This window comes from Chenopodium album, chromosome 6 (genome assembly GCF_948465745.1).
Source record: "Chenopodium album chromosome 6, dcCheAlbu1.1, whole genome shotgun sequence".
NCBI classification, from domain to species: domain Eukaryota; kingdom Viridiplantae; phylum Streptophyta; class Magnoliopsida; order Caryophyllales; family Amaranthaceae; genus Chenopodium; species Chenopodium album.
In genome coordinates, this window is record NC_137839.1 from 2,425,479 (window position 1) to 2,436,509 (window position 11,031).

At 34.3% G+C, this 11,031-nt stretch overlaps 1 protein-coding gene across 3 annotated transcripts; it reads right to left on the reverse strand.

The window, feature by feature from the left end:
- Nucleotides 1-562: 562 nt before the first annotated feature.
- LOC145634254 (NADPH:adrenodoxin oxidoreductase, mitochondrial-like) lies at nt 563-9,103 on the reverse strand. Of its 3 annotated transcripts, XM_081685676.1 has the most exons (13): nt 8,828-9,096; nt 8,607-8,711; nt 7,904-8,017; nt 7,747-7,800; nt 7,545-7,661; nt 5,950-6,059; nt 5,795-5,868; nt 4,662-4,723; nt 4,303-4,501; nt 3,730-3,787; nt 2,114-2,181; nt 1,581-1,723; nt 563-1,024 (listed from the first exon to the last, which is right to left on the reverse strand). In XM_081685676.1, the coding sequence occupies exons 1-13, from the start codon at nt 8,948-8,950 to the stop codon at nt 791-793; spliced, it is 1,461 nt and encodes a 486-aa protein (XP_081541802.1). In that variant the 5' UTR covers nt 8,951-9,096; the 3' UTR covers nt 563-790. The 3 variants fall into 3 exon arrangements, 2 of the variants coding, with proteins under 2 accessions (XP_081541802.1, XP_081541803.1); XM_081685677.1 differs by lacking the exon at nt 8,828-9,096 and having other exon boundaries at nt 7,904-8,031; XR_014113387.1 differs by lacking the exon at nt 563-1,024 and having other exon boundaries at nt 1,588-1,723; nt 1,940-2,181; nt 8,828-9,103.
- Nucleotides 9,104-11,031: the final 1,928 nt, after the last annotated feature.

The window sequence follows — 11,031 nt, forward strand, 5'->3', positions numbered from 1 at the left end:
ACCCCATCAGAAGAGTCCGCCCATAGGCAAGAATCAGCAAGCTCTCATTACTAAACGTCCTTCAATGGCACCAACATTGCATTACCGAATGCCTGCAAATAAACATTGCATTAAGAAAAACATATGTGCTTCATGCATCTCTTTGGTACAAATACCATACTTGATGGCGTGCCTAGGAAATTATTGATCAGTTGCTGAACCTGTATATATATAATTACAAATGTGTCTACATATGTAAATTCAGGTGCATAAATCAGATTACTTCTGTAGGTAATTTTAGTTCAAAAATCTCAGATAACTTCAGTCAAATACAGCATGAAATGGATATAGTGTGTACTTGTCTACATCTTTAAGTATGGCAATTCTAAAATAGCAACAGATATCCAGTCAACAGCAGAATCCATTATAGCTGGATTCTTTCATGAAAAAAAAAATAATAAATAAACACATAATTAAAATAAACGACAATGTTGTATTGCCAAACAAACAATTGTGTATTGGATCCTAGATCAGATACCATTTATTCTCTGTAATATCAACGATTAAGCATTACGAATTGATATGTGATAACCAACTCTGGTGTATAATAGAGAGACAGAGCATTCTACAAGCTGCTGTGACCCACACTTCAAAATTGTAAGATAACAGGTTAGTGTGGAGTGCTAACTAAGTCAAAATTGTAGTTCTATACAACAGTCTAAATGGTCGTATATAAATTAAGGGGGAAAAAATAAACTCCGAATTTCCCTCTTCCTCTGGGAAATAGGTAATTAGTGAGATGGAAATATATTCATTCTGATCCAACTTTCAGTAGCTCCTGCCAAGAGGATAATTTTTCTCTGGGTTTGTGCTTTAAACCTCCCCGCTGCTTTTCTTCGGAGTCTATCTTTTCCCAGGCACTAAATGGAAGTACTGTGACTTTGCGATCAGCGAGCAACTCAAGAAGCCCCTCCCTGCCCGGTTTTGGCAAGCTTGAAAGTGATGCTAATGGTCCCTGGGCAAGGTCCTCCATTATGCTGGCAACCTGCCATATTTGGATATTAATCATATATGCAATTAAACCCACACAGCTTCAGCAATGATAACACATAAAGAGATCAAGTTATATACTCAAACTCAATACTCCCTTCTTCCAAAGATGTTGGTCAAGTCATATATAATATTTTGGGATGTCCAAAAGTGGAAGGATTCTATGATTGGGCCTCCAAAGAAGCCCCCTGTGGCCCTGCTTAAGTTGAGTGATAAGCAAGGTGTAAAAAAAAGCCCACCTATCACAAATTGTCTTTTAACAAAACAATGGCATTCTAGTTATAAGAGATTGGGCAGTTAAAATTTTATCCGGACAGCAGAAAGCCAGAAGTAATCACGGAACTATTTTGGAACGTTAGTATGGTTTATATTAAATTGTCCACCTTCTACAATATGTGTTTTTAATAATACTTTAGATTCTGTAGCATTCCTTCAAAAAAAATTATATAACAGCTTTTTAAATATAAGGGATCGGGACAATGATAATAGTATTCTGTACAAGATAGCAAGAAGTTTTCAAGGAACAATAGAAACAGGGTAACAACACTCACAGTTTCCTCAGCACAATAAAGGTTTGTTGCAACGATTCCAGTTGGTCCCCTCTTCAACCATCCACAAACGTACAAACCCTCAAGCAGCGCATGATCACCAGAAGCAGCTTGAAACACTCGCCCTCTTAAGTTTGGAACAACACCTATGATTAAGAATCATCAGTAAGATGTAAGTTTAAGCCATTACGGTAGACAACTCATTGATGAATTTTCTAAACAGTAATTTCCACAATAAAATCTTTATGCTGGAAAATCAACAAAAATATCGGCTAGTAGAGTTGAGAGATACATAATTTAACAGGAACCACTAAGTTTAGATAAATTTAACATAAAAATTCCATACTTTACAGAACACCTACCAATTAAATAAATCAAGCTTCACATCCTTTACAACAAATGCATCCAACACAAGGGAATGTAAAGTCATGTGCCTAAGATAATGTGATCCAGCTTCTGGCTAAATCATATATTCACCAAAAAAAATATATTCATGTAAGTCTCACGAAACAGCAATCAATGTTATATCATCTCACCTCGGTGCGAATCGAAGGGCAAGCCATCCACTGGCACAGACTTGTAGCCAATACTCTTCAGCACCAACCTGTCAAAAAGGGTAATGCAAGGTTATAAGATATCAATTGAGGTTACTGAATTTGCTATGTTTGACCTTAATTGAATTTATGACAAATGGCATGGATATCTGGGAAAACATGCACTATCTAGGAGTTACATGGTAGGGCTTAAGAGAAAATCTGAAACTAACTAAATGATATCATAGGATAAGAGGGTCATTACATACTAGCAAGCAGAAGTAAGGAGTTAAGGATGCAATGAATGCCTTGAGCAACAAGCCTAAGGGTTTGATCGCATACACAAGGAGAAGGAAAAGGCAGCAGGAGCAGCTAAGGGAGGGGATAGTGGAGCAGCAGCTGATAGTGGATCAGCGCACACAAAGCATTGAGAGCAGCCAATTACTGCAATAAGCCTCTCAAATTATGAAAGCTAGCTCCAGCCTTCTTACTTTTGTCTTTACCCTATTTTGGCTGTGTATGTACATATAAAAAAAGGGAAGTGGGAACTTGCTCAGGCAGTTGAATATTGTAGTCATTTCGGGTGTAGAGACTTGTGTCCTAAAGGCACTAGGGAGAGTGGTGGCCTCAAGCCTCCTTGTAAGAAAGCTTTGATAGTTTGATCTTTATTAATGAATGAAATAGCAGCCTACTTCCCTCAAACAATCCTCTCTTCTGCTTTCTTGTGCATTTAGTCTTTTAAGTCACCTAGTTTGTCATAAAGGACCACAGGTATGCAATGTTACATGGAGTACAAGACAAGAATTTTCATCATTCAAAATCCATCAACTGATAAAGAGAAGATTCAGTAAACTGTGCCTCCCTTTAGTTTGATGGAAATCACTTTCAGGGAAGTTATTTTCCATGTAAAGCAAATTTTCAAGAGAAAACACATGTAAGTATAGTTTTTCACTGTTTGTTTCCTACTTGCCTTACAAGAAAAACAATATAGAGGAAGAGGAAAATGGGAAAGGAAGGCAGAATATAGATGGGAGGAAAGGAAAGGAAAGGAAAGGATTTAGGAGTAGGGAGAAAAATGTGGCATTCCTTCCTCTCAAAAGGAAAATGCTTTCTTGGAAGAACTATTTTCCACCTTTAAGAAAATTGCTTTCCATCCTTTTACAAACCAACCAATGAAAAATTGGAAAAATAGTTTCCTGTTATACAAATTCCAGCAAAACAATTGGAACCTATATGCCTGAAGCAAATTACTGTATATAGAACTAATTCTAATGAAGACATGTCCATGATTAAAATGATTAGGGAACAAGTTGCAAGAACTGATTTTTAAGGCCCATCTAACTAATCATTATCTTCTGGGGCAATATAGCTTCTTATCAGATGAGGGACAAGTGACCAAAAGTTCTGCTTATGTACCCAACATCCACCAGGACAAGATGTACAAAACTAATCCTTTACAAGCTGACAGATGGTTTGAGAAAAGTGTAAAAGTGCTTGACAAGAACCTAGCTCAAAACATGCATACAGCCCTTACATAAAGAAGATCATCCTAGGAAAAAAGGGATACAGTTTCTTAGATTGTATAAAAAAATTAGAGACTACATTTTAGAGGTACATACCCACACTCAATGTCGTCATATTCTCCAGTCCCAACTGCAAACTGTCTACCTGAGTCCACTGCATAATGACGGAAGCACATCAGGCACTAATATTCCTAAATTGAGTGACAAGAATATGCAAGCACTCTTCTTTAAATAAATTAGTGAACCATATGTAATTGGTATTTCGGGAGGTTCACAAGGGAATCACAACTATAGTAAGCTCAAATCCACACATATTTGCATTAAAAACTGTAATACTACGATGTTACTCCCTCTGTCCCAATTTGCCAAAATACTCTTGGCACGTGTTAACGGAAGTTAGGTAGTAGAGAGAAAAAAGTGGGTGGGTGGGTGGGTGTGGGACTCAACTATAGAATATAAGTATAAAAAAAATAAAAATAAAAAAAGATATTTGCTAAATAGGGTATGTTGCTATGAAATTGGGACATCTTGAAAAGGAATAGGTGGAAATACAATTAATATGGAGGGAGTATATTAAATTATTAAGTACCTGATTGCACAGATATAAACAATAGAGATGAGCAAAAAAAAATTAATGTTAGCACAATAGAGTCGGTAAAAGAAGACTACCTTTAAGAGTTGTTTTCTCAAAGCGAACTGCAGCAACATGTCCATTTCTCTTCTCTGACTCCTGAAATTTGTCTGGCTTCCGGAAGAAAACAAAGTGGAGCTCCCGTTGACCAGCATCAGGACTCACAGGTCTTGAGGTGGATGCCTTACATAGTAGTTCATACACCCGTCTCTGGATTCGACTGGACTTCATTTCTTCCTGCCCCAGAATTATGCATGGAAATTAAAAAAAAAAAAAAAAAAATTAATATATAATAGCTAATAGCACATCAAGCCAGATAACAATAGATTGGCTACATCAGAGAAGCATTCAAGATTTCAAACATTTATACAATAAACTTATATCTCTAGAGTTGAACCTCATCCACTGGGCTTTTCCTAAGATCGGCATCTTCAATATTGATGTACAAATCTTTGAGCCCTGCAATCATTGTTTATATATCTATCAGCTAAATTGTTACAAAGTTAGCTTGACAATAAAATATAAAATAAATTTTAAAACACATAGACTTCTGTCGTGACAAACTTTGTGAAAAAAATGAGGTACCGCAATAAAGAAAGTATCACAAGAATAAACGTCGGAGTTTCTAATTATATTTTGAGAGAGAAGGGGTGGTTGTTAACATCAGGATATTATTCAGACAAAGGACAGTTAAAATAAACTTTCATTGTCATCAGCAAACTAACTAAAAGATCCTGAAAGCTGGAACTCATGGAAATTATTATCACAGCTCTCTTACATACAACTTCAAATTAAAATGTCATGATGTCAGGGATGTTTCCATGCCTCAGCACCAGGTGGATGACCTAGTGACTAATTCTGTCCACAGTGTTCGGTTCTTGAAAAAGTATCATTCTAGAATCTTTTATATCCTCCTTCCATTTCAGAATGGCTGTCTAAGTAGACTACAAGCTCAGTAAGACAGTAAGTGATGTGAATTGTGATTTGTGAAACCAAAAAGAATTACCTTTAGAGAAATTGAGCAAAACAATCTAAAGAAGAAGAACTAGGGCAATCAAATTGAAACGTGCACATAAAATAAAAGGACAACCACTTTGATAATTGTATATGTTGTTCTACATTTTCAATGCACAGTTGTGTAAACTTTCTATTGTATCTCTTATTAAATGTTAAGATGATGCAATTTTCACTGTGAATGCTACTCCCTCTTGTCCTATATTAGTCTGAACTAGTTTTTAGAGTAAAAGCAACATAAAGTTTACGACAATAATAAATTTTTGGACATCAAATATAAAAAGAGACAAATTCAACGGATAAACAGAGTATCATATCCAGAATGACAAGATAATTACTTAGGATCAAAGACTAACTAAAAAGAGACACAAATTCAATGGATAAACAGAGAGTATCATATCCAAAATGACGAGATAATTACTTAGGATCAAAGACTAACTAATACAAAAGGCTCAAAGATAAAAAGATATAGACCAAGACCAATCATAAAAAAGGATTGCCAAAATGGAAACATACCAAGTATCTCACGTAATTCTTTTGCAGTACAAGCGGCCTGTACTGGACCACGCCTGCCAACTAAATACACTTTCCTGCAATTGAATTTAAACAATAAATTAGGGGAAAATGTGCCAATAACTTGCGGTCAAGTAGAAATATAGTAATGATTAAACCTTATTGAGCTCTTTTCCAAAGCACCTAATGCATGACTAGCAATATCAGTCGTTGCCAGTTCAGCCGTGGGTCTTAAGAGGATTCTTGCAACATCAAGAGCTACATTGCCCTAGACAGAAGTATTCAAGTAAATAAAGGCACATTGTTAATCATGATGTCATGGTCCAAACACAGAAAAATAAAACATAATTCAGCATGTATAGATACACATGTAGAGAATCACTTGAGTAAAGAAACATGAATAACTAGGCATGGATCATATTTTAGCAGCATAGAGCTCTTAGGGTCTCTACATTACACATCATATAGAATAAGGAGAATATAATGTCTCAACAGCTGTAACAATCCCATTGTGGATTGAACAGACGTCAACAAGTTTACTATTATTCCCCTGAAATCTCATTAGTAACTTGATCAGTGAACCCCCAGACACTGTTCCCAAAAGCCTAATTCCTTGTGTTCTTTATGAATAATATATTTTTGTGGATGTATCCTTTTCTTTCAATGATCATTATGCACTGGAGTGAGTAGGGGTCCTGCAGGACAGCGGATACAAGGGTTTCCATGAAGATCAAATGCAGAAATTCAAATGCAGCTGAAAGGCATAGCTGGGGTGCAAAGGGGTCCTGCAGAACAGAATATACCCCATGAAGACCAAATTTATTGATCAAAATTCAGCTATAATTTTCGCGGCTCTGTCAATCACTCAATCAGGTTGCAGCTGGATGGATAAGAAGTTATTCAATCTCTCTGATTTAAAAACAGCAGCGGAAATAATCAACAAGGAAATGAGATTAAGATACATGTAGTCATGTACTATAGCCTTTCAAGTTTCAACCTCTTGCAGAACCCCTCTCAAGAGGGTCGAAAAAGATTCAATGCAATGCAAGGGTCAAGTGCAAGAAATGGATAACAAGCCGAGGTTGTCAGAACACAGCTTCGGCAGATAGAACATGATATTTTGGTTTATTTGAAGAATTATTAAATATTCTAATAAATTTTATCTTAAGCATATGCATTAGATGAGCAGCCTAAGCTTCAAAAACTTTAGTAATGTTACGCCTGTATAATTGTAAACCATAACACTTTATGTACTAGTTTACAAGCTATCCAGTTAGCAAATATAAAACTCACTTAGCCTTAGAAATTCTGTAGAAAAAGTTCACCAACTCAAAGATAAGAAAAATATTAATCATCTAGAGACATCTGTCTAAGAAGCTCGCCAAACTAATGCAGCAATACAACCTGCTAATTCTATGATTTCAGGTCATCTATTCTCTTTTTTTGCAAGGTATGTGATATTTCCAAGATAAGTTTTTAGAAAGATATATCCAAACTTTAGTGCCCTCATTACCCAGTAGTACAGCATAGTATCAAATGGAATAACTCTTATTGGCAAAGTCCAAATTAGTTCATGATTACATTTGCTTTTGACTTCTTATGATAGACATAGAAAAAGTCAAATGATGCAATTCATCTGCAACAACATCTTACTCATACATAACAACAAGAGTTTGCAAAATTATTTCAGTATACTAAATGATTAACAAAATATAAAGAGGATCCACAAAAGGCAAAAATTTTACAGATGTACCTGGCCAAGAATAACAGCTGTATCTGTACTCTCCAAGTCAGGAGCCAAGTTTCTGCAATCTGGATGTCCATTGTACCACCAAACAAACTCCCTAGCAGAGTAAATTCCTTTCAAATCCTATAGAAAACACCACACAATAAATATATAAAGAATATTTAGAAAGAATACAAAAACACCACACCACCCCTTATACAAAACATACCTCTCCAGGAACACCAAGAACTCGATCACTTTCAGCGCCATATGCAAGCACGACCTATCCAACCAAACCAAACCAAAACACAGATATTCCATAAAATAATAAATTGAGTGGATGAAGTGAAATTCTCCGCGAGACAGCAAATTGTAGCAAAGCTCACCACATGATATAAATCTCGAAGCTCTTTCAGTGACACAGACGCCCCAAGATTTACATTTCCAAAGAACATGCACCGGTCGTTTTTCGCAACCCGGCTAAACTGATTAATCACAATCTGTTGCAATTTTTCTGGTAATATAAGCAATTGAAAGCAATCATTTTACCAAATGTACACCTTGTATTCATATAAAATTCTGTATAAAAAAAAAAAATTATTAATTGATTCGGTCTTTTTTGCTCTATTCACTTACCGTTAATGTGTTATTCTACCCACTTCTATGTTATTCCAATGGTGGTCAACACTTTTTACTGTCTTATACTTATACCCCATACTACACCATTCATCCACCTTTTTCTTACAAGCAACTATTTCTACTCTCTTCTCACTTTATCCACCGTTTTTCTTACACCCTCCCCCATATTACACGAAAACAACGGAAGGAATATATCATTGGTCTCATATTAAGAAAAAATAAGTTTCGGAAAAAAAAAAACACACACACATATAACAGAGAATCAAAGCAGTACTAATTTATAGAAATAATTGAGTTCTAACAAAAACCAAATGATGATGATTACCATACATACCACTTGTTGATTAAATATTACAAAAAATTTATTATATGATCAGAAAATACATCAATTGAACATTATAACACCAACATTAGAATCTTAAAAAAAAAACTAATATAAATAAATTAAACCTTAGTTTCAGGATGATCAGGAGCAACACCAGAACGAACTAAACCAAATGGAGTTGGCAATCGATCCAATACATCAACTTCAGCTTTCTCATTAGCTTTCAACATCTAAATTCACAAAATTAACAGACAAATTCTATGAAACTTTCAATTAATTCAGGAAATTAAGAAAACCTAGAATGAGAATTAATCAGTAATTAAACTTACTAATTTTAAGTAATTACCTTCTCTGCAGTGTAAAATCCGGCAGGTCCGCTGCCGACGACACAAACCCGAAGAGGATTGGAGGAGAGAGAACTGAAGGCTCTTGAAAGCCATGCTCGTGATCGGAAAACCGCCAATTTCATCGGAGATTCGCGAGTTTAGGGTTTCCCGACGACTATTCCGCTTGCTCCGTCGCCGCCGATGATAGCGACGATTTGGGTTTTTTTTACGGATGTTTTTTATGGGGTTTTGGGTTTTTGAGTTTTAGACCCAATATGGGTTTTTTTTTTTTTTTGTTAACTTTTTGGACTTACCCGTTTTCTTTGCTGATATATGGTTAAATGGCGCATATACTTAGCTGCATGCTTGTGCATGTAGAGGTAGATGCAAGTCATGCAACAACCCAAAACGCATGTTTCACTTAATGAAACGCAGCAAAACGCAGTCTTGTTCTTCTGTACTCTATCAACGTTCTTCGCGCCAACACGTTTCCTTCTTCCCAATTTTTTCTCCTCTTTTCGAACAACAATTTTTGGTTATCTTCTTACCAATTCTCTCTCTTCTCTTTTCTTTTCTTTCCTAATTCTCATCAAAATTTTCGATCAAAAATTTCATTATGATTTTCTTTTCTTTTGTTTTTTTCTCCTTCCTTCTTTAATTTCTCTCTCCTCTGTTTTTTTTTTTCTCTTTTGTTTCAATTTTTTGATTCAATTTTTCAATTGAATTTATTATGTGGTGAATGTGTGCTTAATTCCAATTGATTAAGTTTATCTGATTTTTTGAATTCATATGAATTGAATTTTTTTAGCTTCGGTCAATTTCAGCTGTGTATGAATTTTATCTGATTTTCAGCATTTTTTTTAGCAATGAACATAATCATGCAAAATGTGAACATATGCACAGGTTTCCTTAAATGTGAACATTAGTTTTTCAGAATGTGAACATAGGCATAAAAAATATGAACATATGCATTTCAAAAAGTTACATAACAATTCAATAAATGAACGTAAGCATTGGTTTCCTTAAAGTGAATATAAGCATTTAAAAGTTGAACATATGCGTAAAAAATATGAACATATGCATTTAAGAAACAGAACATATGCACAAACAAACTTAATGAGAATATTTCATGAACAACAAATATTTACTATGAATATTTACATTATAAACATATAAAATATTATTATGAATATAAGGCATTTAATTATGAACATAAACATTTGAAGAAAAAAAATATATGATTATAAAATATATGCATTATAAGTATTAAAAATATGAAAATATGCTTTTTAGAAAATGGACATACGCATTCAAAATATGAACATATGCATTGGTTCATTTTTTAATACGTATGAACATCATTAAGCATTTTAGAAGGTGAACGTAAACATAAAAAAAATATGAACATATGGATTTAGAAAGTGAATATATGCATTTCTGAAAGTTTACAAAAGGATTCAATATATGAACATAAGCATTTAAGAAAGTGAACATATGCATAAAAAAATATGAACATATGCATTTCGGAAAGTGAACATAAGTATTCAAAATATGAACATATGCATTTTAAAATGTGAACATGAGGTATCGGTTTGATTTCACTATTTTTTTTTTACAATTCCAATAAAAGATTTCGAACAATAGAGTATCGAACAATATTCAAACAAAATTAAGTGAAATTTACATAAAATTGCCTTTTGGGGGAGAATCCGTTTAATTTTTCATCTCATCTCAAATATTCATGGTTGTTTTTGAAGAGAAAGAGTGAATTGTGTTTGATTGTTAGAGAGAGAAAATCAAAGAGAGGAGTAATAAATTTCAGAAATTTAAACTTAAGAGTAACGCTTTTTTTAAAAAAAAAATATATATATATTTAAAAAATAGTAGTTGTTGAAAGTGATGGTTAAGTGGGCTGTATTTTAAAAATATGTTCAGTTTTTGGGTGGGCTCATTTTGGTTTGGGGATTTTTTTAATAGGGCGCGTTTGAAATTGGGCTTGTGGGCTGATGTTGCATCTAAAATAGGTGCACAAGTGTGCATCTTAGACCTATTGGTTAAATGGTTATATGAAAATTTTTGCTATTGGGCTATCTATATTTAACCCAATGGAGCTTCCCCCAGTTAATATGTCATACTCTGTATTAACATTAAAAACATATCACGTTAATATGATGGCGTTCTTTTTATTATTGAATCATGTTGCAATATTTTAATATTTTCTGGG